Below are 27631 nucleotides of genomic sequence, written 5' to 3'. Positions count from 1 at the left end.
CCAGGCATCCCTTACAAATAGTTTTGAAGTGTTTCTGTACTGGGTTTGTTTCTGCGTTTCCATTGAGTTCTTACTTTTTTTTTTTTTTTTTTTTAAAGATTTTATTTATTTATTTATTTGGGAGAGACAGAGTGAATGCACACAAGCAGGTTGGAGGGAGAAGCAGGCTTCCTGCTAGGTAGGAGCCAGATGTGGGACTCCATCCCAGAACCCCAGGATGATGACCTGAGCCGAAGGCAAGCGCTTACGACTGAGCCACTCAGGTGCCCCAAGTTCTTAGTATTTTTTAAAAGATTTCGAATTGGCTCTTAAATTCCTTTTTTTTGACTCTTAAATTCTTATATACAATTTCACATTGGTGAAGACTGCATTTTGGGAAAAACCAAGCAAGTCTACTGATTTGGGCTTTTTGATCATAAAGTCAGAATGAGGTCGTTTTCCATGTGGTTCCATTTTTATTTTTTTATTTTTATTTTTTAAAAGATTTTATTTATTTATTTATTTATTTGACAGTCAGAAATCACAAGCAGGCAGAGAGGCAGGCAGAGAAAGGAGGAAGGGAAGCAGGCTCACCGCTGAGCAGAGAGCCCGACTCGGGGCTCCATCCCAGGACCCCAGGATCATGACCTGAGCCGAAGGCAGAGCTCTAACCCACTGAGCCACCCAGGCACCTCTCATGTGCTTCCATTTTTAATTTTTTAAAAAATTTTAGAAGTTTTAATTCTTTTTTAGTAAGCACAGTGTGGGGCTTGAACTCATGACCCCAAGTTCAAAAGTCTCATGCTCTACCTCCTGAGCCATCCAGGTCCCCCAGGTTGAGAACTTTTTTTTTTTTTTTTTTTTAGATTTTATTTATTTAGGGGCACCTGAGTGGCTCAGTGGATTAAGCCTCTGCCTTCAGCTCAGGTCATGATCTCAGGGACCTGGGATCGAGCCCTGCATTGGGCTCTCTGCTTGGCAGGGAGCCTGCTTTCCCCTCTCTCTCTCTCTGCCTGCCTCTCGGCCTACTTGTGATCTGTCTCTCTGTCAAATAAACAAAATCTTAAAAAATATATTTTATTTATTTATTTGACAGAGAAACAGCGAGAGAAAATACGAACAGGGGGAGAGGGAGAAGCAGGCTTCCCGCCAAGTAAGGAGCCTGATGCAGGGCTCACTACCAAGACTCTGGGATCATAACCTGAGCTTTAGGCAGCTGCTCAACCAACTGAGCCACCTAGTCACCCCCCAGGCTGAGTATTTTTAGGTACAACTCCCTTACCCTTCAGATTTGTCCCCAGCACCCTCAACACAAAGAGCAAATGATGCAATTAGGGTGTAATCGGTGGCTTATGGATTTCAAGGAAAGTTATTTCCACACAGCTCAGAAGCTCATGGACAAAAAGTCAGGCTTCCTTTTAGATTTGGCGAATTTATAAAGGACCTGATGAAGTCAGATTTCTTACCTTGAGGTTAGAGATTTTGAGTGTAAAACAGTGATGTGAAATTTCTAAGGCAGCTTTGATTTATGAATAAAATCTTCTGATTCGTTCTTTGAGCTATTATAATTTTTTCTTTGAAACTTTGAATGGAATTGACTTTGTTTACACTGTATCCTGGTGTTTTTCACTTTTAGTGAAAGAAATGTCAGGGAGAGGTCTTTTCCCACTGTGTGCCCCCACTGCATCACATTTTACTCTACTGTTTTGTGAGTTCTTCTTCTTCTTCTTTTTTTTTTTAAGATTTTATTTATTTATTCGACAGACAGAAATCACAATTAGGCAGGGAGGCAGGCAGAGAGAGAGGGAGGGGGAAGCAGGTTTCCTGCTAAGCAGAGAGCCTGATGCGGAGCTCGATCCCAGGACTCTGGGATCATGACCTGAGCCTGCCCCTATTTTTTGAGTTCTTGAGATTGGAATAAGAGAGATGGATTTTCCCCTACCCACTGATTTTTAGTATAGGCATTTTAATTCCTTTAGGGGCGCCTGGGTGACTTTGTTGTTTGATGTTTGCATTTGGCTCAGGTCATGGTGCCGGGGTCCTGGGGTCAGGCCCTGCATAAGGTTCTCTGCATAGTGGGGAACCTGTCTCTCTCTCCCTCTGCCTGCAGCCTCCCCTGCTCTCTTTGTCAAATAAATACATATTTTTAAAAATTGAGACTGATTTTTCACCATAGTATTTAATTTTATGATTGTCCTCATGAGGGGTCAACCCTTACAGGATTTATGTGAACATTGCCGTCTGATTGGTATGAAAGAAATAGTTTTTCTGGAGCCTTGAAAGAATGTTTCCAGAATAGTGAAGTCACGTAATTACTACTTTAGTGATTTTTCAGGCATACTTTGTGAGTAGAAATGAATTTTTGCAATGGAGTAAGGAAAAAAAAACGGAGTTAAGTTTAAGGGCAAAAACTTACCGCGTCTTGTCCCTTCCATGGTATGAGAAATGAAGAAAGGTACAAGTTAGTGTTGTCACACCACTTAATGCTCAGACCACTAAAGCTATATTGATTCTCAGTTGCAGATTATACTGAAGTTTAAAGACATCCATTTTCCTTTAGGTGTCACTTTGGAAATGGTCTGCATTGTGTTTCAGACTATGACAGATACTCTGTTTCTCTTGTGAGTTTTGGGCGACATCCCTGTTCCCACTGAGGAGACAGCATATTGAATCTTTGTGCCCGTGAATGAGGCATGTCATCTCTGGGTCTCAGTGTCCTTATTTCGGGAGAGTGAAGGGAATACCTGTCCTTCCCCGGTTGTAAGGCAAGGAATGTAATAGTACTTTGAGCGATGTAAGGTACTCACACATCACTGTGGGGAGTGTATCATTCAAGTTTTGCCTCTAGGTAAAGAGTGCCTCCCCCACCCCCTGCGAAAACCTCTGCTAGTCAAGTGGATTCTAGAACTCACAGCTGTGGTTTTCCTTGGGAAGTCTCAAGCGGCACAGCTCTTGTTCGTCCTGTCTTCGCAGCAGCACAGGCGCGGGCTTCATTTCAGCCAGGTGTGCGGGCTTCGGCGACGGGCAGCAAGGGTCGCATGAAGCTGGGTGATCTGTAGTGAGTCATTTCACCTCTCTGAGACTGTTTTCTCATCTGTAAGGTGGGGGTTGTAATAGTGCCTGCTGCTTTTGGATTATTGTGAAAAATGAAATGAAGTCACATGCATATTGTTTATTCTGTGCTGTGCCTGGCTAGTGACTGTATGCTAGTATAAAAGATGAGAAAACTGGTGGTGCCTGATGTGTGTGTGTGTGTGTGTAAAGCCAGTTCTAGGGCATCTTCTGTTCCTTCCCCTTCCCCACTTACTGTGTCGGGGCACACTGGCGTACCGCTCTTGCTCTGACTGGCCTTTTACTTCTCACCTGCCCCCAACACGGCCCTCAGGAGATGGCGAATAAGCAATGAACTCAGAGCCCTTCATTGTGAAGCGTTGGCTTAAGTATCAAATGATGTGATTGTCTGCGGTAATTGATAGATTTATTTTCGTATATTCCAATGTGGTGAGAACTGATTATCTATGAAGCATTCAGTAAATCCCATTTTACCAGAACTTTTCATTTGTCAGTCTCTGAAAAGATTTTATCATGCCTAATACTTGGAAAACGCTTGTACTGGGTTGTAGGGTATGGTTTCCTACGGTAGACTTGTTCAAATTAATAATGGAACGGGCTGGAAATGTTCAAGTATTTATCTGTTAGGCATGTTGGTAAATGAAGTATGAAAATGACAACAGCTGATGGCTTAGTTCTGGAAGTCTGTGAAGGTCAAGCTGCTTTTATGCTCTTGTTGGGGTTTATATCGTTTTTAAGGTTTCCATTTCATGAAACTTTTTTTTTTTTTTTTTAAAGATTTTATTTATTTATTTGACAGAGAGAGATCACAGGTAGGTAGAGAGGCTGGTGCAGAGAGAGAGAGAGAGAGAGGGAAGCAGGCTCCCTGCCAAGCAGAGAGCCCGATGTGGGACTCGATCCCAGGACCCTAAGATCATGACCCGAGCCGAAGGCAGCGGCTTAACCCACTGAGCCACCCAGGCGCCCCTCATGAAACATTTTTTATTGATGGAAAGCTGGAGCACCAGATGATGTATAACGATGGGCCATAGGTATGGTTTTAATAGTTGTTAGCCTCCTGAGTTAGCATTTTTTACTTAACCTTTAAAAAAAATTTACACCGTCAAAAAAATTTTTTTTACACCCTCCAACTCTTATTATTATCTTGATTTTTTTTTTTTTTTATTTGACAGAGAGAGATCACAGGTAGGCAGAGAGGCAGGCAGAGAGAGAGGAGGAAGCAGGCTCCCTGCTGAGCAGAGAGCCCAATGCGGGACTCGATCCCAGGACCCTGAGATCATGACCTGAGCCGAAGGCAGAGGCTTAACCTACTGAGCCACCCAGGCACCCCTCAGGCTAGATCTTTAACCAAAAAAAAATGGAGGCCTTCCTCAGAAGTATAGAGCTAGCATGGCTTTGTCAAGGCAAAGGTGAAAATCCCTGCCCTGTGTGCCTGGGGAACTCCTCTGTCTCTCCCTCCTTAGTAGCTGCATGTCAGGACTGATAAAGATTCAGAATTTTTCTGTTCAGGACTTTGGATGAGATTTGTTTTCAAGTTGCTTTTTAGAATGAGACTGACTATCTGCTTGGCCTTCATCCCCCAATCTGCATGACTTCCAAAGCGTTCTAGCAGTCCTCAGTCAAGACGCCACATACCTAAGAAGTACCTCCTGTGTGTGAGGTGCTGGGGAGACAGAAGGAAACGCTTGGAAGGCTTCTCCCTATTTTGTAGAAACTTGGTTAGTCAAAGAGAGATGCAATATCGACTTCCTCTTGAAAAAACACAAATATATATGTAATGTGTGTGTATACATGTATACACATACACACATACATATATAGCTGAATGTACAGTGAAACTAACATCTTAGTCTTTAGAACTCAAAAAGTGCATTGTAGGGGCGCCTGGGTGGCTCAGTTGGGGTCTGCACTCTGCTCAGGTCATGATTCCAGGGTCCTGGGATCGAGTCCCACTTTAGGCTTCCTGCTCAACGGGGAGTCTGCCTTCTCTCTCTGCCTGCTGCTCCCCTGCTTATGCTCACTCTCTCTTTCTCTCTCTCTCTCAACCTAATAATCTTTTTTATTTTTTTATTAAAGATTTTTAATTTAATTTATTTATTTGACAGAGAGAGAGATCACAAGTAGGCAGAGAGGCAGGCAGAGAGAGAGGGGAAAGCAGGCTCCCCGCTGAGCAGAGAGCCTGCTGCGGGGCTCGTCCCAGGACCCTGAGATCATGACCTGAGCTGAAGGCAGAGGCTTAACCCACTGAGCCACCTAGGTGCCCCTAATAATCTTTTTTTTTTAAAAAGTAACAAAAAGAAAGGAGAAAAAGGTAATATCAGTACATGCTGAGAATATAGAGATTTTCTTAAAAAGTACATTGTCATGTACCCAGGGAGATGTGTTGTAGGACTTCATTGTGTGGGATTTTTTCCTGACTGGTAGTCTTCTTCTGCCGCTCTGCGTTTCCCCTGTCGTCATGGTTGGTGCCGCTGGTTTTATTTCCTCCTCATCTGCTGTTGTGTCTGTACTGTCCAGTCAGGGAAATGGAAACACCGCTCTAGGTGCTTCAAGCAGAGTGGGATTTACATGCAAGCGGTTTGTTCCAGAGGTATTGGAAGGGTAGGAGAGCAAAAGGAGGAAAAGAGGGACGCCTGGGTGGCTCAGTTGGTTAAGCAGCTGCCTTCGGCTCAGGTCATGATCCCAGCGTCCTGGGATCGAGTCCCACATCGGGCTCCTTGCTCAGCGGGGAGCCTGCTTCTCCCTCTGCCTCTGCCTGCCACTCTGTCTGCCTGTGCTCGCTCTCCCCCCCCCCCCCGTCTGAAAAAAAAATAAAAAATCTTTAAAAAAAAAAAAAAGGAGGAAAAGAGGGGCTGTGTGTGGAGAAGCAGCAGGGAGAAGGGGCTTGTTACCCAGAGATCAGGAAGCCAGCTGCCTTGTGGCTGGAGCGTCGGCGTCCAGAGCCGCTGGCCTGCTGCCGCAGTTGACCTCCACGCTTCCGTGGGACCCCAGACCCAGCCCTAGGCTGATGGCGCCTCATGGTGCCAGAACTTGCCGTGTGTACTGTTGCCCGCAGTCCTCCACAGTTGCTCTGCGGCTTCAGATAGACCATCTGTGGAGGAGTGTCGTATCCCTCTCCTGCCACCCAGTCTCCAGCCTTTGGCAGAACCTCAGTGAAAGCCGGCTGGCAAAGGTGTCTGGGAAAGGTAGTTTGCAGGCTTTCAATTTGGTGATACAGAGCAGGGCGGAGGAAGAACAGGTGTGGCCAAATGAATGCAGAAACTGCTTGGGGAGGATGAACGTGTCATAGTGGAGGTGGGTGGAGAAGGCTTGTCCTAAATTGATAAAGTTGGGAAAGGGGAGATGAGTGATGCTATTTCAGATGAGGGTAGAGCCAGAGTAGAGGTTTGGGAATGGGAGTGTGCAAGGCATGTTCAGGGGACAGTTGATCTGGACGGAGCATGGAGTTCTTGCTGAGGGACAGTTAGAAATAAGGTTGAAGAGGTAGGTTGGAGTCAAATTGGGGTAGAAATGTTGCAACAGAAACTGTATTAAAATTAACACAGCACGGTACATACTGCTTGGACCTGAGAGACCAGTGAGGAAAGTCCCCATAGTCCAGGCTTTGCAAGAAAAGGGCATGACCAAGGCTGTGGTAGTGAGGTTGGAGGGAAACAATCCATCCGAGATAAGCTTTTAACTAGCATAACTGTCAGTGGGTTGGGACATACCCTTGGAGTAAATAATTCAGGTTTTCTCAGTTTTAATATCTCGATTACTTTTATCTTTGAAGGTTGTTGTTCCCAATTTTAATGCTTTTACTTCTTTCTGGGTGATGCCTTGATAAGACACATGTTATTATTAGGATATCTCTTGAAGTGGCACTAAATTCACTTTGATCATGAGCTCTATTAGTAAGTTTGAAACCTGTGTAATGTCTGCAGGGGCCCTGATAACTTGAGGTAACAATTCTATTACTTGGGGACACCTTTTTGGCTTTTGTTTGGTTGGGTTTTTTTTGTTTGTTTGTTCTGGGGTTTTTTGAGTTTTTGGGGGGATTTGAGGGGGGACTTTTTTCTTTAGACACTGATTCACTTACCCATTTAGCAGATAATTACTGAGCCAGGTACTAAGTCCAGTGCTGAGGTTGGATAGAAAGCTGAATAGATTTAGACATTATTAAAGCTGAGACATTAGAGCCTCATCTTCTTGGAGTTAAGTTATTACTTAGCAAGAAACACATGAAAACTATTACTTGACCCCAGAGCCTTTGCAGTTATGTTTTCCTTCCCTGGAACAATCTTCTTCCAGATTCCCACATGATTAACTCACTTTTTTGTTTTCTGATTGTCTTTTCCCCTTGCTAGAGTGTGAGCAAGGATCTTTGTGTCTTGTTCATTGCTGTATCCCCAGTGTGTAGGGCAGTGCTTGGCACAATAGTAGGTAATTTACAAAACCAGTAATTTTTTGTTGAATGAGTGAATGAGAAGGAATGAATGGGGGTCATCCAGAGAACTGAAGGAAGGCTACAGTCTAGTGAGAGTCTGGTGAGAAAAGGTAGAATGGTGGAGATGAGATCACATTTGGGGATGTATAAGAATTTGCGGATTTAGCAGAAGGGCAGAGGGAAGCTCTGAGTGGTTGTAAGGAGGGATTGACAAGAGCAGATCTATACTTTAAGAAGATCTTTTGCTGTTCTACAGAGGCAGAAAGCAAGCATAGAGTGGGAAGGAACACTTGAGGCTGTGAGGATCCCGGTGATCTAGCTTGCCTGGCAGCAGATCCACCCTCTCTCAGCTGTTGAATTTGAATGCCTGTTCCGGGGGTGGGGATTGATTGTTATCAGTCTGACTATGGTTGCGTGCACTTAAGTTATCATTAGCCCCAAGAGACCTACCTGTCTCCTTGAAGAACATCATTGTGTGTGGTGATCCTGCTGACAGATGAAAGCTGTCAGGATAACTTGGCTGTGAGATGCCATTTAACTAGTTTGGATCTGTGTGTGCGTCCCTGCCACCCCCTGCAAGATTTAATGACCCAGTTAGGGAGAAAGTCCAGGCCTCTTGGCTTCTTGGCTTCTCTCTACCACTAAAATGTTAATATTACCTTTCTCAGAATTCTTCGGAATCATTTGTTGGCACTGTAAGTGGCTTTTTAAACTTTGATTTTGCCACTTTTCAAATTGTTTGTACTAGTACTCAAACCCTACAGTTTTGAGTTGCTTTGGTTACTTGAAGAAGGCCTTTTCACTTGGCCTGTGCTTTTTAAAATGGGAGTAGCCTGTGATAGGAATGTTACTGCCTCTTGACATGTTAGTTGGCAAAGTCGTAGAGGCAGCCCTTAATAAAGGTCACTTCGGAAGAATATTAGTTGGTTACTTACCATTCTTGGCATTCTTGTGGAATGATACAGGTTTATAGCCTTTTTATTAAGTTCTTAAAATCGAATGCTCTTTAATTAGAAGCAAGCACACATAAAACCTAGTGACTCCAGACAACACTGGCCTACTGTCTTAGATTGTAGAGTGAGGTTTGCACCCGTAGGAATATGGGTTTTGGAGGGGGAATGGAAAGTGGGTGTGAGAAGGCTGTATTTCGAACACATTCCAGCGCCATCCTTGCCATCTGCTTATTGCATCCTTACCAGTGTGGAATGTGGACGTATAGCTTTCAAGCTCAGTTGCCTTTTGATTGCTCCTGACGGGGCTTCCACCTCTCATGGTTGCATTGGGCTTTCCATTACATAGTCAGTACAAAAAATTCAATCAGTAGCCCAAGTTTTGAATTCATGTAGTTACAAGATTTGACAGGCCATGATACATATATTTTAATGGCTGTCTTTGAAATGGTCCACTCCAGTATATTAAATGAGACAGTGGAAGAGTATATAAATTCAAGGATTGGGGCACCTGGGTGGCTCAGTGGGGTAAGCCTCTGCCTTCGGCTCAGGTCATGATCCCGGGGGTCCTGGGATTGAGCCCCACATTGGGCTCTCTGTTCCGCAGGGAGCCTGCTTCCTCCTCTTTCTCTGCCTGCCTCTCTGCCTATTTGTGAGCTCTGTCAAATAAATAAAAATCTTAAAAAAAAAATTCAAGGATTGACTAATTAACACAAAACAACCCTCCCCTTTCCAAAAAGAAGAAAGCAGCAATGGCAGCAGTAGGAGAGCCCCCATCTTACGGGGTGTGATTTTTCCCTGGGCAGAAGGGCTCAGGAAAAGGCATATGGTCTCTTCATCCACATGTGACCCAGGGTGTCCCTGTGGAGAAGACGGAAAAGAAGCACTGGTGGTCTAGATAGGGCACTGTGGTGTAGATAGCGTCTGTAAGTTTACTGGTGGAACCCGACAGACACTCTTTTTTTTTTTTTTTTTTTTTTGACAGAGTGAGAGAGAAAGAGAGACTGAGATCACATGTAGGCAGAGGCAGGCAGATAGAGGCTGGAAGCAGGCTCCCCGCTAAGCAGGGAGCCCCATGCGGGGCTTGATCTCAGGACTCCTTGTCCTGACCTGGGCAGAAGGTAGACGCTTAACTACCTGAGCCACCCAGGTGCCCCCAGACCCCGACACTCTTGAGGGGGTTTGATAGCCAGAGGGATTGTCCTTCTATGGACAAAATTAAGCCCCTTTACCAGTGGGCTCTCTGAACAGAAAGCCAAAATAACAGATGGATACTGAAGCAGGTGAGTGTTCTGAGGAATTGGGAAGATGTGCACAGAAGTGAAAGGAGCGGAGCTGAATCATGTTCATTCATCACTAAATCTTCTCTTCCTCCTGTAGTCACATTAGCCAGGTGGTAAACATTTTCATTTTAGATTTTAACATAGTCGATGCCATGGGTCATCAAAATCAGTCTGCTGATAAGGTTTTATAAAAGTGGGGGTACTTCTCTATTCCATTCTTTCTAATGTGAATTAGAAATCAGGAGTAGCTATTTGTTGTACTTTGATTTTAAGACTTTTCAAAAGAATGTACCTGCAGTATGTTCCTCAGGACCACATGCAGCCTGGGGAGTAGGAGGTAAGGTCGTTGATGGGGACAGTGTGTGGGTTTCTGTTGGGATGAAATAGGGCAGGCATTCTGTGCATCTGTAACTGAGAAAAGTATGTTATTACCTAATATGAGTGTATTTTTGAGAATTTTAACTCAGACATGGTTTTCTGAACAGCAGCCAAATATATGAGGTCAAGGTGATTTCCTCTAGTGGGACAGCTGTCATGGAAGAGTAGGCTGGGTCTGTTTTCCTTAAGTCTGAGGGCCACAGTAGTGATAAGAGGTGACTCACTGATCTTCATGAAAATTACTGGCTAAGGACTTTCAAGGAATGGTGGTTGATAAGGAGGAACTAGTTACTATTCTGGTCTGTTATCTAAGGGAAAATCATGAAGCTAGCATTTTACAGAAAATGCCACTTATTAAATTCCTTAGATGATCACGAGTGTTTTCTCAGTTATTTTTGGGCTCCCCGACAGAACATGTTACTTTTATAGTTTGAAATTTATCTTGAAGTAATGGGTGGTAGATAGGTACTATACAGAACATGTAGCAGAAGCTCGTGAGAATATGCTTATGGGGAGGGCGGAGATCGTAGCTGGAGTGCATACTGGCATCATGTTATTCTTCAGTGTCCCCTTCCCATTTTGATTTTTTTTTTAAAGATTTTATTTATTTATTTATTTATTTGACAGAGATCACAGGTAGGCAGAGAGGCAGGCAGAGAGAGAGAGGAGGAGGAAGCAGGCTCCCTGCAGAGCAGAAAGCCCGATGCGGGGCTCTATCCCAGGACCCTGGGATCATGACCTGAGCAGAGGCTTTAACCCACTGAGCCACCCAGGCGCCCCCCCCCCATTTTGATTTTAGGATCTTGATTAATCTGATGACTGAGAGTGGTTTGTAGAAATGGTGGTGAGAGCCGGGTGGGAGGGAGGCCCTGCTTTAGCACACTGGTCTGACCGCAGCTTCTGTGACTGACTTCCTTCCCTCCTCAGCATCTGGCACCTGAACCGGCTGGCTGCCAGCTTTCCCCAGCTCTGCCTTCAAGGGGCTTTCATTTGGAGAAACAGATCAGTTCATTTAGAAATCCTTTTGTTGTTAATCCCCAAGAAGAATCTTAGGAATTTTTTTCAAATGGGCCAGTTTTCTTCAGATTTTGCTGCTTATTTATCTGCCTTTCCCTTTGGCAGACTCCCTTGACAGTGAGACACAGGGTCATCGGTTTAAGTATGGGAAGGAAATTATGGCCTTGAGCACAGTCAGAAAGAATCTGGCTCTCAGGCGCTTCCTGTGAGCCACCACTAAATTACAAAGACTGGGCCCTGACAAGGCTTTTCAAAGGGGCATCTTACACCACCACTGTGTCAGCGTTTCCATCGTGAGCAATTGTTTTTCACAGTGCTTATTATGACCAGGATTGAAGTGGCTTTTACACGGGAAGCATTTACCCACTAGGGTGGGGGTCAGACAGCAGACATAGTATGGAGGAAGGGTGAGGAGGTGTGGATTGCTGTCAGAGTTCCCTCCTCTCAACCCAGACCTGACCGTGCCATTCTTGCCCAGAATCCTGGGGCTTCCTCAGGATGAAGTCCAGACCCTCCTTAGTGTGACAGTGTCCTCAACAGATTGGCTCCCAGCCTCTCCCGCCATACATGCCTTGTGTCCTCTGGCCGGGGCAGCACAATACAGTGGGAAGACAGGGCCTGGGGGATACCTGCGTGACCGGGCTCCCTCTCTCACTAAGTTGTTTCTTTTTTCTTTATCTCTGTAGTCAACTAATCTAGATGAGTTTCCTGAATGTGAGGAAGAGAAGAAAGGGCTTGAGGGACAGAGAAGGAGGCTCCTTTTGACTCTCTTGTCTCTTGGCAAAATCTGGGGAATCAGTCCACCAAATCCCTGATCATTAAATGGCTTTAAGAATAATGAAGTTTTCTGAGCTTTTGTAAAAGCCCATAGAACTTAAAAAGAAAAAAAAAATTTTTTTAATGTGGGATCCCAGTATATAAAACAGATCAAATTGAGTTGCTCTGATTAAGGCTGGAAGGTCTGATGTGTCACCTGTTCAGCCTTCTCCATGGCCCTGAAGAACTGCCAGTTCTATCTAGGGCCCCCCAGGGCATTGCTTCTCAGCATTTCCTCTGGCTTGCTACAGTGAGGATTAGAGTCACCTGTTTGACGTGAAGGCAGGCGGAGGCCTAGTGTAGAAGCGGGGGAGTGTATTGTACTGCCGTGGTGGCTCAGAGTTGTTGAGAGTGGGCCATGCTCACAGCCCGGCTCTTTGCTAGTTCAGTGTCCTTGTGCTTCTTCATTTCTCTGTTTTGTGTGCCTTGATGTATGTATGAATGTCTGTATGTATTTATGATTTGTGTGCTTTTAAAAAACCGTAGAGAAAAGTGTATAAAGCATGCACAGTATGAGCATTTACGAAGTGACTACCCTAAGCCACCCAAGTCAAGAAATAGAAGCTCTGCTTGTATCCTTTTTCCAACATATCTCCTTAAGTAGTCTCAAAGTAGGGACCTGAAAGATGCTTTTCAAATATTGAGTTGATAAATATTTGAATAGGAAAAATAATATTATAGTAATATGTAATATTATTATTATATAATAATATTTTCCTTAATAACTTTTTTATTATTAAGTGTCTACATGTAACATCTTTTCATTTAGAAAATCCGGTTTGTTTTATACATATTAATTCAAATATTCATCTCTTCTAGAAGACAGGGGCAAACCCCACAATTTAGCAGATTTTCAAATATGATTAATTGAGCTTAGGGCACAGTTTTGTGCTGATTCTGGACTCTTTTGCATGTTCTTTCTTGTGTTAATTTTTTCATCCTTGTCAGACTTTTTTTTTTAAACCTTCATTTGATAGGTTTTTTTTTTTTTTTTAAGATGGATTTATTTATTTATATATTTATTTGACACAGAGAGATCACAAGTAGGCAGAGCAGCAGGCAGAGACAGAGGAGAAGCAGGCTCCCTGCTGAGCAGAGAGCCCAACACGGGGCTCCATCCCAGGACCCTGAGATCATAACCTGAGCTGAAGGCAGAGGCTTTAACCCACTGAGCCACCCAGGTGCCCCTTAAACCTTCATTTGAAATAAGGCAAGTATGTAAGTAAATGTGGAGACCAGAAAGTGGAAAAGATGGATGGGTAGGAGAATTGATTTTGCTATTGTGAGTCCTAAATTCTTTAATCTGTGGATCCAAATTATGCCTTATCAAAATTTGCTGGATTTAGAAGTTGGTTTTGTTTCTTCCCTTTCTTTGTGAACATTGTTCTTATCTTCAGTACAGGTTTATTAGGTAAAATAAAACTTTTTTTTTTTTTTAATGTTTATGCCTGTGGTAGGACTTTTATTACTTACAGTAGCCTGTTTCAGGACTGGAGGTTTATAGAGTAGTGCAAATGAGTAGTGAGGAATAATTAGAAATAGTGGCCTGAAATCCTCATGTCATCTTAAGAGTGCCATCAGGGGAATAGAATAGTAAAGCTTACTGTGAACTTGAAAATGAGCTGACCTGTTTTCCCCAGTTGACAGAAAAATACTGTTTCTTCAGCACTGTCCTCTGTTTGCAAGGCACGTTTGGCTGGACAGTGCCTCCACTCCTGCGTATTCAGAGAAATGTTTATGTAAAACATTGCTTTAAAAAAATTTTCTGTTGAGAAGTTTAAAAAAAATACAAAAAAAAACCAAAACCTGAATAGATCATAAGTGCTCAGAAGCAACTGCTGAAATAATTTTACAGGTTTTCTTTACCATTTCAAAAATAGTATAAGATTGATTTGAATACCAGGAAATTCAAAGGTAAGACTTGGCTGTGTTTTTGTCTCTTGGTTTGGTAAGAATCTGCGCTGACTGTATTAATGGTAAATAGGCTGTGATCCGGGAGGCTTATTGGAGTGCATCGGCCTTGGTTTTGCATTTCCTTTGGCTTGGATTATTTTTACAGTGTATCAGAAATCCTGTTTCGTTGTTGTTGTTTTTTCTTAGTATAGGTAACCCGGAGAAATGCTGCATCAGTGAGAAAGATTTCTCAGCATTCGGTTTTGTCTTTGTTTATAGTTGCTTTGATCAGATAGCTTGATTAGAACTCCAGAGGTACCTGGTAGAAACCTGCTGAGGAGGATAAAGTTTAAGGAAGTGCTTTTGCTGAAAGCAGCCCCCTTCATTCACCAGGGGAATCTGATTTCATGATGTGAATAACTCGGCTTAGAAGTTTTATTTCTTTGGGACCTGCTTGTAGAGTTCTGCACACCTCAAAGCATGAGAACTGTGTCAGGATGAAAAATGGGCTGCTTGCTTTATTCAGTGTGGGCCAGCTAGGATGGTAAGGTAGCAGCAGAGTTCTGTTCTGTTCTGTTCTGTTCTGTTCTGTTTTGTTTTTTTACCCTGGAATTCAGAGGTGCCTTTACCAGGGCTAGGGGAGAAAAAGTTGAGAGGAACAGGAAGAGACATTTACAAAAATTACAAATGGAATGGTGGAGAATCTTTCACAGCTGCTCTTCTAAAAGTTAACTTTAGGCCAGATTATTTTAAAAACAGACATCTACAACATCAGTCCTTTAAGTTGGCTTTTGATTTTTCTCATTGGGACTCTCTGGAGAGTGCTTTCCATTGGGTTTGCACAGGGTATGGTGAGAGCTTAATGCCTATACATACTCAGTGTCCCAAGAATAGCCTGTCCAGTGCACAAGATTATATGTTTCAAGACCAGATGGTTAAACACTTAAATCAGTCTTTCCAAAGATCCAGATGACCCATTTCAGAGATTTCCTGTACCCAGAGCCCTGGGGATGTAGCAAGATTCATTCTGCCATGATGAGGAAATCCTCCCTCCTGCCGTAAACAGAAATAGGTATGAGTAGCCTGTACTAGTGGGAGCAACCTCCAGGGCTATTTTGGGCAAATATTTGCCCAAAATTGCTTCCTCTATAAATCTATGTTTTTCTGCCCCCTTCCTCATTTTACTATTTGAATTTGCATTGGACTGAGTAGAAATAAAATTTGCCATATTCAGGTGGAGTTTTCTTTTAATGTTAGATGATCAGCTCCTTAGCTGGTGTTAGTTTGCTGGATGAGGAGTTAAAGTAATGGCATGATGGATGGTAAATAACACTGGTGGGCCCAAAGATAGCTGTCATACCAGGCTCTCAAAAATGAGAGTATGGTCTGCTCATCGTCCGAGCCCTGGCTGCTCCTCTTCGTTTTCTGCCTCCCGTGCATGAAAGTCATTCCAGTCAGTCTGTCCTCACTGTTTCCAGTGCTTTTCCATTTTGGTCACCATTATTCTTGCCCATTCTGGTCTTTACAGTGCCTGGGTCATCTCCAAGCCCTGCCAGTCTTCTGTGTACCGATTCACTTCTGCTTTGATACCTTCCCTTAACCACCTTAGATCTGAATGATCTCCTTTTCCTTTCTCTGGAAACCAGGGAATGGTCTATGCCCTTGATTGTCTTGTGGCTTAGTATTTCTTTTTTCTAAGTAAAAATACTGCATCTGTGGGAAATGGTAAGATCCTCATCAGCAAGGACAGTGCTCGGTTTCTTCTTTGTTTCTTTGCATTGTCTTAGTTCCAAAAATGATATGATTGATGGGTAGTTCAGTTCTCAGGTCTAGAGATTAGAGACTCAAGTAATAAAAAATGGTTAACCCCTCTGAAATATTATAAAAGAAGGAGAGAATTTAGCTGCTGTGTCACTCGGGCTATCTTTCTTTTGTATTCAGTATTGGAGGCTGTGTTGTTGAGTTTGAGGTAGTCATTTCATAAGACACTCCTCGTGTGGTAAAGAGATGAGCAGAATTAAGGGCACTGTTTCACATTCCAAAAGAAATCACAGAGGAAACAAAGACTTCCTCCTCTATGTCAGGTTCATGAAGGTTATATTTTCTTTGTGTAGCTAAATACCACAACACAACATTTGTATACATCACTAACTTTAAGGGTCTGTAAGTTTATGTGAATTGCACAGATAAATGAATTGGTTGAATAAAGACCTTGGACTTGACTTCAGACTTTTCTTCTCTGATTTATCTAAAGCTTTTCTTTATTTTCTTTCTTTATTTTTGTGGGGGCTTGAACTCGTGACATTGAGATCAAGGTTCATATGCTTAACCAACTGAGCCACCCAGGCACTCTTGTCTAAAGCTTTTAAAGGAAAAAACCCTGAGAATTCACTCTAACATTTATTATTATAAAAATGGAAACATTTGAGTTTGTTTTTTTATTATTATATTTTTTAACATTGGAGTTTTTAAAGACTGCCTTAGGTTTTTAAAATCATTTTATTTCATCATGATAAGTGATACTTTTTTTTTTTAAAGATTTTATTTATTTGGAAAAAAAGTATTTTATTTATTTGTTTGGCAAAGAGAGAGAGATGGGGAGAGAGCAAGCACAAGCAGGGGGAGCAGCAGGCAGAGGGAGAAGCAGGCTCCCCGCTGAGCAGGGAGCCTGACGTGGGGCTCGGTCTCAGGGTGCTGGGATCATGACCCAAGCTGAAGGCAGCCACTCAACCAGCTGAGCCTCCCAGGTGCCCCCCCCCCTTTTAAGATTGATTTATTTATTTGAGAGGGAGAAAGCAAGCACAAGTGGGGGGGGCAGAGGGAGAGGGAGGAAGAATCTCAAGCAGACTCCATGCTGAATGTGGAGCTCAACGTGGGGCTCCATTTCATGACCTTGAGATCATGACCTGAGCCAAAACCAAGAGTAGGATGCCCAGAGCACCTGGGTGGCTCAGTTGGTTAAGCATCTGCCTTGGGCTCAGATCACGTTCCCAAGGTCCTGGAATCGAGCCCCATGTGAGGCTCCCTGCTCGGTAAAGGATGCTGCTTTTCCTTCTCCCTCTGCCCCTTCCCCTACTAGTGCTCTCTCTCTGTCCCTCAATTGCGAATAAATAAAAATCTTAAAAAAAAAAAGAGAGTTGGATGCTCAACTCACTGAGCCACTCACATGCCCCTATGAGTGTGTTCTCTTTAATCCTCATCCCCTATTTCCCATATCCCCCACTCACTTCCTCTCTGGTAACCATCAGTTCGATCTCTGGTTAAGAGTCTGTTTCTTGATTTGTCTCTTTTTTTTTCCTTTGCTCTTTTGTTTCTTAAATTGCACATATGAATGAGATCATATGGTATTTGCCTTTCTCTGGCTGACTTATTTTGCTTAGCATTACACTCTCTAGCTCTATCCATGTTGTTGCAACGTGTGTGTGTGTGCGCGTGCTTGCTTGTGTATACACCATATTTTTATCCATTCATCTATTGATGGACACTTAGACTGTTTCCGTAATTTTGCTGTTTAAATAATATTATACATGGAGATGGATGTATCCCTTGAATTAGTGTTTTTTTTTATTTTGGGGGTAAATAGCCAGTAGTGTGAGTCCTAGATCATAGGAAAGTTTTCTGTGTTTAATTTTTTGAGAAACCTCAGTACCATTTTTCCACAATGGCCACACCAGGTTGCATTCCCACCAACAGTGCAAGAGGGTTCCTTTTGCTCCATATCCTCAACAACACTTGTTGTTTCTTACATTTTTTTATTTCAGTCATTCTGACAGGTATGATGTGATATTTCATTGTAGTTTTGAAAAACTATCTTGTTCAAGTTCAGGGGTTCAGTAGACCATAGATTTGTGTTTTCTTCTTACTGGAGTTTTTATATTCCATCCTTCTGGTTCATTTGGAAAAATCTATTCCACTAGAAAATTCTCCTTTCGGAGTCTTTCTTATAGGGAAGATGTTTCCCAGTTAGATCCCCACCTTTTGCTCTTCCTCTCTCCTGTGGGTAGGAGTCTTATCATGTATTTGCTTAATGCAAACATTTTAACCAGCTGCTGATGGTAACTCATAGCTTTGAAAACTCATTCAGAAATTTAAGGTGTTGAGAAGTAATGAGGTATTAAGGAGGTTTAGAAAATGCTCTTTGCTTTATTAGTTAGAATGCATATTTCCATTCTCTTCCTCTGTTGGGATTAAGAAAAATTATGGTAACAAGTATTTTATTTCCTTTTTGCTAGCAGCTCCCTATGAAATTATTTCCTTTATTATTATATAATATAGTATTGCTTGTTTGGTGATATTCTGTACATGGTTGTTTGAAACTAAATGCGTTTTCAGAATTTGTCGACTATTCTCAGAGGTAGAGACGGTAGTTTTGGTTATGGGTAATAGTAGGGGATCTGTGTCTTACGGGACATTCCAGATCACAGAGCTGAGAAACATTTCCTCTTGGGAGTGTGGGGATGGGGTGGGAGGGTGAGACCCCCTGATGGGGCTGTTGGCAGTCATAGTAATGTTGGGTCACAGTGGCATGTCTGTGTCCTGTGAAATGTGTACTATCTTGGGAATGTTGCCCTAAAGAAAACACCCTCGTACCTTCCAGTTGAGCCACTCTTTGGGGAGCTGGTATGGTGGTTAAGCAAGTCAAATAAACAGCTCAGGAAGCCTAGTGACAGGTTCTGAAAAAGCTCTCAGCTGTTGGCATTGTTTTGTAGTAAGTGCAGCATATATTTGTAACAAGTGAAGGTACTCCTGAAGTGTTTTCTGAGGGAGTTCACTTGTGGTGTAAAACTACTAAATGTTGGGGCTTAGTTTTTCTAATAAAACTAGCTCTGAAGAGCTCAAAGATAAAAGTAGTGACTCTTTACAGAGTCCTTTTCCCCGTCCACTGTAACTCTTCAGTTTTAAAAGGACTAATATTGGCAAATTATCAGAATGAACATTCAGATTTTGCTGTTTAAATAGCTTTGTTGCCCACTAAGAACATCAGTTCCTGTCAGATTGAAACTAAAGATTTTATGAAGTCTTGGACATGCCTTGTCTTCTATTTTCTCTTTCTTTGTGTTCTTAAGATCATTAAATTTAGTGACTCAGCTATTTTTTTTAATCTGCCTCTTAGAAGAGTTGAACGTGTTTGTGACCAAGCACTTAGGGTTATTTCCTTTAAACCAAGTGTTTGCAGTGTTTTCAGATTTATAACAGTCTTTGTTTACTGTGTAATTCAGTCCAATTGAGGAACTAGTAAAACTGCATTATCCAGACATCAAAGACAGGCATGTAAGAAGAGTGTATTTGTACCAGGGAACCGATTAGGTTTCTAACAAGTGGAAAGTTACCAGGTGTCCCCAAATTAACCATTCCCATGCCGGCTTATTTATTCTCATTTTTTGGTAGCTTTTTTAGTTTATTAGTTTATCTCATTCTTGAGAGTTAAGAGTGTTGCTTCCTTCTCTTCAACGCCCTTCAGACTGCTGAGACTTTGACTTGAATGGGCTACCCAAAATTCCATGCATTTAGAAAACTGGAGGCTCAGGAGCTGGGGGGCTTAGTCAGTTGTCTGGCTCAGGTCCTGATCCTGGGGTCCTGGGATCGAGGCCCCCGTAGGGCTTCCTGCTCAGCGGGAGCCTGCTTCTCCCTCTGCCCTCTGCAAAGCAAGCATATGCTTTCCCTCTCTCTCTCAAATAAATAAAATCTTGGGGAAAAAAAATTTTTTTTCCCAAGATTTTATTTATTTACTTGACAGAGATCACAAGTAGGCAGAGAGTCAGGCAAAGAGAGAGAGGGAGAAGCAGGCTCCCCTCGGAGCAGAGAGCCTCACATAGGGCTTGATCCCAGGACCCTGAGACCACGACCTGAGCTGAAGGCAGAGGCTTAACCCACTGAGCCACCCAGGCACCCTTGAAAAAAAGTTTTCAACGAGGGGTTGAGTGGAGAATACATTTTAGCTAAGTTCATAGTTGAGCTGCTATTTTTATTTCTTGATTTTGAAGAGTGGTTTGTTGGTGTTTTATTTACCTGAGATTTCTGTGAAGAGATAATTCGACCCACTTTACAGAGAAGAGGTGTGACGATTTGGCAGTTGCGTGCAGCAGTCATTGGAAGTGGGACCCGTGTTACCAAGTTGCATTTTAAGATTGGTCAAGTCGGGCGCCTGGGTGGCTCAGTGGGTTAAGATTGGTCAAGTAGGTGGCCTTGAGTCCTGCCAGACCCTGGGTTGGGGAATTAGTGGAGAAGGGCTCTGTTATGGGAGCACACTTAACTTAAACTTCCGTCAACATTCCTTTGGGGCGTGGGGGGCTTTGTTAAACCTGAGTCTCCTTGGGGGCTGAAACAAAACTGTGTATGCGTACTATAAGTAACATGCAAAACATTTTGATTTTGTACAAATCTTTGCTATTTGGATATTTCAAAGGATGTGTGTAAGCATCTTATAATTTTACCTAAGTAAGTAATCACCTAGGGAAGTGGAGGTTGGGAAAGGTTTGTTTTTTTTCTCTTTTGCCCAGAGGCTTGCTTGTTCCCCAGCTTGAAGTCTGGAACTTTAGGAGCCTGCCATTAGGTTATCTGGAGGTGATTGCTTATAATCATTGAGATTTCTCTTTTGAAAATGATCAGACAATTTGTACTTACCACATCTAGCCACATTTTGTTTCTTCGGAGGTTTTGGCTTTCTGGATTATCAAAGGAAGATAGGGATGTTTGGGAAAGGTCTGCGACCTTTTGAGGCTGTCGTCATAGGGGACAACTTTCTTGTTCTATGCATCTCCCCGTCTTCTTAGAATAATGTATGGAGGTCTGACTTCCTGAGGCTTTTTTTAAGGAGACAGGCTCACAAAAACACTAAGGTTGTGGAAATGCTGGGCTCCTGTTGGGCATGACTGAGATTCAAAAGAAAATTGTTTTCCTTAATTTTGAATTCTGAGTTATCTCAGGAGACTTCATTTGGCTACAGGTTTGGCAGTTGCATGGTCATATTTGCATGTGTGAGTAGACAGCAGTACAGTATAAACAGTAGTTTCTAGAAGACCACTGATGTAGAGACAGCCAAGGCCTATATGTTTTACTTGTGTTGACCAGGAAGTTGCTAAAGACATTGTAAGGCATTATTGTACTATTTCGTTACTTCAGCCCTTTACACTTTAGGTCCTTTATTTTTTATTTTATCTTATTTATTTATTTGAGAGAGAGAGCAAGCAAGAGAGAGGGAGAGGAAGAAAGGGAGAAGCAGACTCCCCACTGAGCTGGGAGCCCAGCGCAGGGCTCAATCCCAGGACCCTGGGACTATGACCTGAGCCAGACACAGGCACTTAACCACCTGAGTCACCCAGGTGCCCCAAACTTTAGGTCTTTTAAGGTGCCACTTTTCAGCCATGTTCTGTGGTTCTCCTAGCCTTTGGGAAAGAATCCAAACTCTTTGAGAGTGGCTTAACCTGATCTCTGTGTACTTGCCAACACTCTTACCCACCTCTGCCCCCCCACACACCTGAGGGACCATGCTTTCTTCTCCAGAGAGGCGTTTCCATGTTGCCTTCCCCTACTTGAGGTTTTTCCTGAGGTGGAACTTCCTCCAGAAAGGCTTTCCTCAGTCAAAGGCTGGATTTGGGAACTCTGTAATATGCTCTCATAGATACTTACTCATTCCTTCAGTTAATATTTGTGTCAAGCACTGTGTCATAAGATGAGGACAGAGCTTATGTCCTTGTCAGGGAAACTACTCCATACTCACACCTCTTTTTTTTTAAGATTTTATTTATTTGACAGACAGAGATCACAGGTAGGCAGAGAGGCAGGCAGAGAGAGAGGAGGAAGCAGGCTCCCTGCGGAGCAGAGAGCCCGATGTGGGGCTCAATCCTAGGACCCTGGGATCATGACCTGAGCCAAAGGCACAGGCTTTAACCTACTGAGCCACCCAGGTGCCCCTATTCACACCTTTTTAAAAAATCTTTTTATTTGGAAATAACCACAAATTTATAGGAAGTTGCAAAAATTAAAATAGCACAAAGTAGGATCTTGTCCAGATTTACCTGTTGTTAACTTTTTACCTCATTTGTGTTCTTTCTCTCAATAGATACATGTTTTTTTCGGGACCAGTCATTATGGCCTCCCCCCGACCCCAAAGTACTTACTTCAGTGTGTATTTCATAAGAGGAGGGCTATTTGCTCACATGGTAGTTATTAGCTTCCTAAATTTACATTAGTAAAATACTCTCCGTTCATAGTCCAGTGTTGTTAATTGACTTAGTAATGTCCTGTATTTCCCATTCTGGTGCAGAATTCATTTTAGGGTCAGATAATTGCATTTACTTATGACGTCTCTTTAGTTTCTCTCTTTTTTTTTTTTTTTAAAGATTTTATTTATTTATTTGACAGAGAGAAATCACAAGTAGATGGAGAGGCAGGCAGAGAGAGAGAGAGGGAAGCAGGCTCTCCGCCCTGTAGAGAGCCCGACGCGGGACTCGATCCCAGGACTCTGAGATTATGACCTGAGCCGAAGGCAGCGCTTAACCCACTGAGCCACCCAGGCGCCCTCTTTAGTTTCTCTTGATCTGGAGTGTTTGCCTAGCCATTCTTTGTCTATTATGACCATGATATTTTTTGAAAAGTACAGAGTATGCTCTACTCTCCCCCCCCCGCCATAGAAACTTGTTCATTTTTTATCTGATGTTTCCCTGTGATCAGGTTGAGGTAATGCATTTTAGGCCATCACACTGCATAGTAATGTAGCCTCTTGGGGGGGACCATATCTGGAGGACCACAGGATACTTCTTCTTCTTCTTTTTTTTTTTTAAAGAAAGATTTTATTTATTTATTTGACAGACAGAGATCACAAGTAGGCAGAGAGGCAGGTGGAGAGAGGGAGGAAGGGAAGCAGGCTCCCCGCTGAGCAGAGTGCCTCCATCCCAGGACCCTGAGACCATGACCTGAGCGGAAGGCAGAGGCTTAACCCACTGAGCCACCCCTGTGCCCCCAACAGGATACTTTTGTCCGTCTTTGGTGGTGATATTTTTCATAACCCACAGTGTTAATCTGGTATCTCTATTGTATAATTGTGGGGTTTTTTTTCTTTTGTTCCTCTTCCCTTTGCAACTGTTTTTTGTTCGTTTTTTTTAAGATTTTATTTATTTATTTGACAGAGACACAGTGAGAGAGGGAGCACAAGCAAGGGGATTGGGGGAGAGAGAAGCCCAATGTGGGGGCTCGATCCCAGGACTGTGATATCATGACCTGAGGCAGATGTGATATCATGACCCGCAGGCAGATGCTTAATGAGCCACCCAGGTGCCCCCCCCCCTTTGCAACTGTTAAGTAGCATATCAGGAGACACCTCAATTCTGTGCAAATACCCTTAGTATTGAGTGATGATTTTTTTCTGTTCTAGTAGTATGAACTCCAGTTCCTGTTTTGTGCTGAGTTATAATTCATTACTGTATTTAATGATTTTTGTGCTCAAATTGTGCCAGATTTTTCCAGTGGGAGAACTTCTAGCTGGCTCCTGTGTCTTTGTGAGGGGCCCTGTCATTTTTTCTAGGACTTCTTTCCTTTCTTGCATAATAGGATGTTCCAGGCTCATCTTTTACCAACTCTGCTCTAGCCCTTGAATCAGCCACTTATTGGAGGAGCCCTCAGACCCTTGTTTGAGCACTCAGCACCCTGCTTGCCTGTATGTCTTCCTCTGTTAGATGTATTGTACCTCCTGAGGGCACAGAGATGTCACTTGTACTCTTACATCTTCTCTCAGCATAAGGCCTGGCAGATTTACTGGCCGGTTTACTCTACATATCTGTTGAACAAGAAAACTGGCTTTTGCTGTAGGTCGGTGATTAAAATTGGGTTCTATAATTATGGTGCTGATGGGTTTTCTTTTTGTCTCCCCCATCTAGGAAGAAATGTTTACTATTTGGCGATGAGAAGTGGTGAAAACTGACCTCGCACTGGTATACAAACACTATGGGACCTGACAGTCTTGCTGCATGGGCAGCCGGCCCCCACTGATAATGTGGGGCAGCCATCAGGTCCATTGGAAAACACTAATCTGATCTTGGAAGTGGCTGATTGTGGCAGGATGTGTCGACGATGATGATGGCAAGAAAGCAAGATGTCCGCATTCCCACCTACAACATCAGTGTGGTGGGATTGTCTGGGACTGAGAAGGAGAAGGGCCAGTGTGGCATTGGGAAGTCTTGTCTGTGCAACCGCTTTGTGCGCCCAAGTGCTGATGAGTTTCACTTGGACCATACCTCCGTCCTCAGCACCAGTGACTTTGGTGGGCGAGTGGTCAATAATGACCACTTTCTCTACTGGGGAGAAGTTAGCCGTTCCTTGGAGGATTGTGTGGAATGTAAGATGCACATTGTGGAGCAGACTGAGTTCATCGATGATCAGACTTTTCAACCTCATCGAAGCACGGCCCTGCAGCCCTATATCAAGAGAGCGGCAGCAACCAAGCTCGCATCAGCTGAAAAACTCATGTACTTTTGCACTGACCAGCTGGGGCTGGAGCAGGACTTTGAGCAGAAACAGATGCCAGATGGAAAGCTGCTGATTGATGGTTTTCTTCTTGGTATTGACGTTAGCAGGGGCATGAATAGGAACTTTGATGACCAGCTCAAGTTTGTATCCAATCTCTACAATCAGCTTGCAAAAACAAAAAAGCCCATAGTGGTGGTCCTGACAAAGTGTGATGAGGGTGTTGAGCGGTACATTAGAGATGCACATACTTTTGCCTTAAGCAAAAAGAACCTCCAGGTCGTGGAGACCTCTGCAAGATCCAATGTAAATGTGGACTTGGCTTTTAGCACCTTAGTGCAACTCATTGACAAAAGTCGGGGAAAGACGAAAATCATTCCTTATTTTGAGGCTCTCAAGCAGCAGAGTCAGCAGATAGCTACGGCAAAAGACAAGTATGAGTGGTTGGTGAGTCGTATTGTGAAGAACCATAATGAGAACTGGCTGAGCGTCAGCCGAAAGATGCAGGCCTCTCCCGAGTACCAGGACTATGTCTACCTGGAAGGGACTCAGAAAGCCAAGAAGCTGTTTCTCCAGCACATCCACCGCCTCAAGCATGAGCACATTGAGCGCAGGAGAAAGTTATATCTGGCAGCCCTGCCGTTAGCTTTTGAAGCTCTTATACCCAATCTAGATGAAATCGACCACCTAAGCTGCATAAAAACCAAAAAGCTATTGGAGACCAAGCCAGAATTCCTCAAGTGGTTTGTTGTGCTTGAAGAGACACCGTGGGATGCCACCAGTCACATTGACAACATGGAGAATGAACGGATTCCCTTTGACTTGATGGATACTGTCCCTGCCGAGCAGCTGTACGAGGCCCACTTAGAGAAGCTGCGGAACGAGAGGAAAAGAGCTGAGATGAGAAGGGCATTTAAAGAAAACCTGGAGACCTCTCCCTTCATAACTCCTGGAAAGCCTTGGGAAGAGGCCCGTAGTTTTATTATGAATGAAGATTTCTACCAGTGGCTGGAAGAATCTGTATACATGGATATTTATGGCAAACACCAAAAGCAAATTATAGACAAAGCAAAGGAAGAGTTTCAGGAGCTGCTTTTGGAATATTCAGAATTGTTTTATGAGCTGGAGCTGGATGCTAAGCCCAGCAAGGAGAAGATGGGTGTCATTCAGGATGTTCTGGGGGAGGAACAGCGATTTAAAGCATTACAGAAGCTCCAAGCAGAGCGCGATGCCCTTATCCTGAAGCATATTCATTTTGTGTATCACCCAACCAAGGAAACGTGCCCTAGCTGCCCAGCCTGTGTCGATGCGAAGATCGAGCATTTGATTTGTGCTCGGTTTATCCGGCCATCTGACCGGAATCAGAAAAATTCCCTCTCTGACCCCAACATTGATAGGATCAACTTGGTTATCTTGGGCAAAGATGGCCTCGCACGTGAGTTGGCCAATGAGATTCGAGCTCTCTGTACAAATGATGACAAGTATGTGATAGATGGTAAAATGTATGAGCTTTCCCTGAGGCCGATAGAAGGGAATGTCAGACTTCCTGTGAACTCTTTCCAGACACCAACATTTCAGCCCCATGGCTGTCTCTGCCTTTACAATTCAAAGGAATCGCTGTCCTATGTGGTGGAGAGTATAGAGAAGAGTAGAGAGTCCACGCTCGGCAGGCGAGATAATCATTTAGTCCATCTCCCCCTGACGCTAATCTTGGTTAATAAGAGAGGAGATACCAGTGGAGAGACCCTGCATAGCTTAATACAACAAGGTCAGCAGATTGCCAGCAAACTGCAGTGTGTCTTTCTTGACCCTGCTTCTGCTGGCATTGGTTATGGACGCAACATTAATGAAAAGCAAATCAGTCAAGTTTTGAAAGGACTCCTGGACTCCAAGCGTAACTTAAACCTGGTCAGTTCTACTGCGAGCATCAAAGATCTGGCTGATGTCGATCTGCGAATTGTCATGTGTCTGATGTGTGGAGACCCTTTCAGTGCAGATGACATACTCTTTCCTGTCCTTCAGTCCCAAACTTGTAAGTCTTCCCATTGTGGAAGCAACAACTCTGTTTTACTTGAACTACCAATCGGACTCCACAAGAAGCGCATCGAACTGTCTGTTCTTTCGTACCATTCCTCATTTAGCATCAGGAAAAGCCGGTTGGTCCATGGGTACATTGTTTTTTATTCAGCCAAACGTAAGGCCTCCTTGGCTATGTTACGTGCCTTTCTTTGTGAAGTGCAGGATATTATCCCCGTTCAGCTGGTCGCACTCGCTGATGGCACTGGAGATGTCCTGGACAATGACTTAAGTCGGGAACAGCTGAGTGAGGGAGAGGAGATTGCTCAAGAAATTGACGGAAGGTTCACAAGCATCCCCTGTAGCCAACCCCAGCATAAACTTGAGCTCTTCCACCCATTTTTTAAAGATGTGGTAGATAAAAAGAACATAATCGAGGCTACTCACATGTACGATAATGCTGCCGAGGCCTGTAGCACCACGGAAGAGGTGTTTAACTCCCCCCGAGCGGGCTCTCCACTCTGCAACTCAAACCTGCAGGATTCGGAAGAGGATATCGAGCCCTCTTCTTATAGCATGTTTCGAGAAGACACATCACTGCCCTCTCTGTCCAAAGACCATTCTAAGCTCTCTATGGAATTGGAGGGAAATGATGGGCTGTCTTTCATCATGAGTAATTTTGAGAGTAAACTGAACAACAAAGTACCTCCACCCGTCAAGCCAAAGCCTCCCGTGCATTTTGATATCACAAAGGGGGATCTGTCTTATTTAGACCAAGGCCATAGAGATGGACAGAGGAAGTCTGTGTCCTCTAGCACCTGGCTACCTCCAGATGGGTTTGATCCTTCTGATTACGCTGAACCCATGGATGCTGTGGTCAAGCCAAGGAATGAAGAAGAAAACATATACTCAGTGCCCCATGACAGCACCCAAGGCAAAATCATCACCATTCGGAATATTAACAAAGCCCAGTCCAACGGCAGTGGCAATGGCTCCGACAGTGAAATGGACACCAGCTCTCTGGAGCGTGGCCGCAAGGTCTCCGTTGTGAGCAAGCCTGTGCTGTATAGGGCGAGATGCAGCCGGCTGGGGAGGTTTGCCCGTTACCGGACGAGCTTCAGTGTGGGGAGCGACGACGAGCTGGGGCCCATCCGGAAGAAAGAGGAGGATCAGGCATCTCAAGGTTATAAAGGGGACAATGCCGTCATTCCCTATGAGACAGACGAAGATCCAAGGCGGAGGAATATTCTTCGCAGTCTGAGGAGGAACACTAAGGTAAGACACCAGTTGAAGCATGAGTCACGGCAGTGGTTCACACAGTGTCTCAGTGAGAGCTGACG

General features: G+C 43.7%; 1 protein-coding gene across 1 annotated transcript in view; it reads left to right on the top strand.

Moving 5' to 3' along the window:
* The window catches only part of ARHGAP35 (Rho GTPase activating protein 35), a 125958-nt gene that overhangs the window by 23306 nt on the left and 75021 nt on the right, over positions 1–27631 (top strand). Inside the window, exon 2 of the mRNA XM_059383281.1 lies at positions 23690–27566. Within this exon, the coding sequence (XP_059239264.1) occupies positions 23883–27566 (3684 nt within the window). The 5' untranslated portion in view covers positions 23690–23882. The remainder of the gene's footprint in view (positions 1–23689; positions 27567–27631) is intronic.

This window comes from Mustela nigripes, chromosome 17 (assembly GCF_022355385.1).
Source record: "Mustela nigripes isolate SB6536 chromosome 17, MUSNIG.SB6536, whole genome shotgun sequence".
Classification (NCBI taxonomy): domain Eukaryota; kingdom Metazoa; phylum Chordata; class Mammalia; order Carnivora; family Mustelidae; genus Mustela; species Mustela nigripes.
Note: the sequence above shows the minus strand (reverse complement) of the source record. Positions and strands in the feature narration are given on the sequence as shown.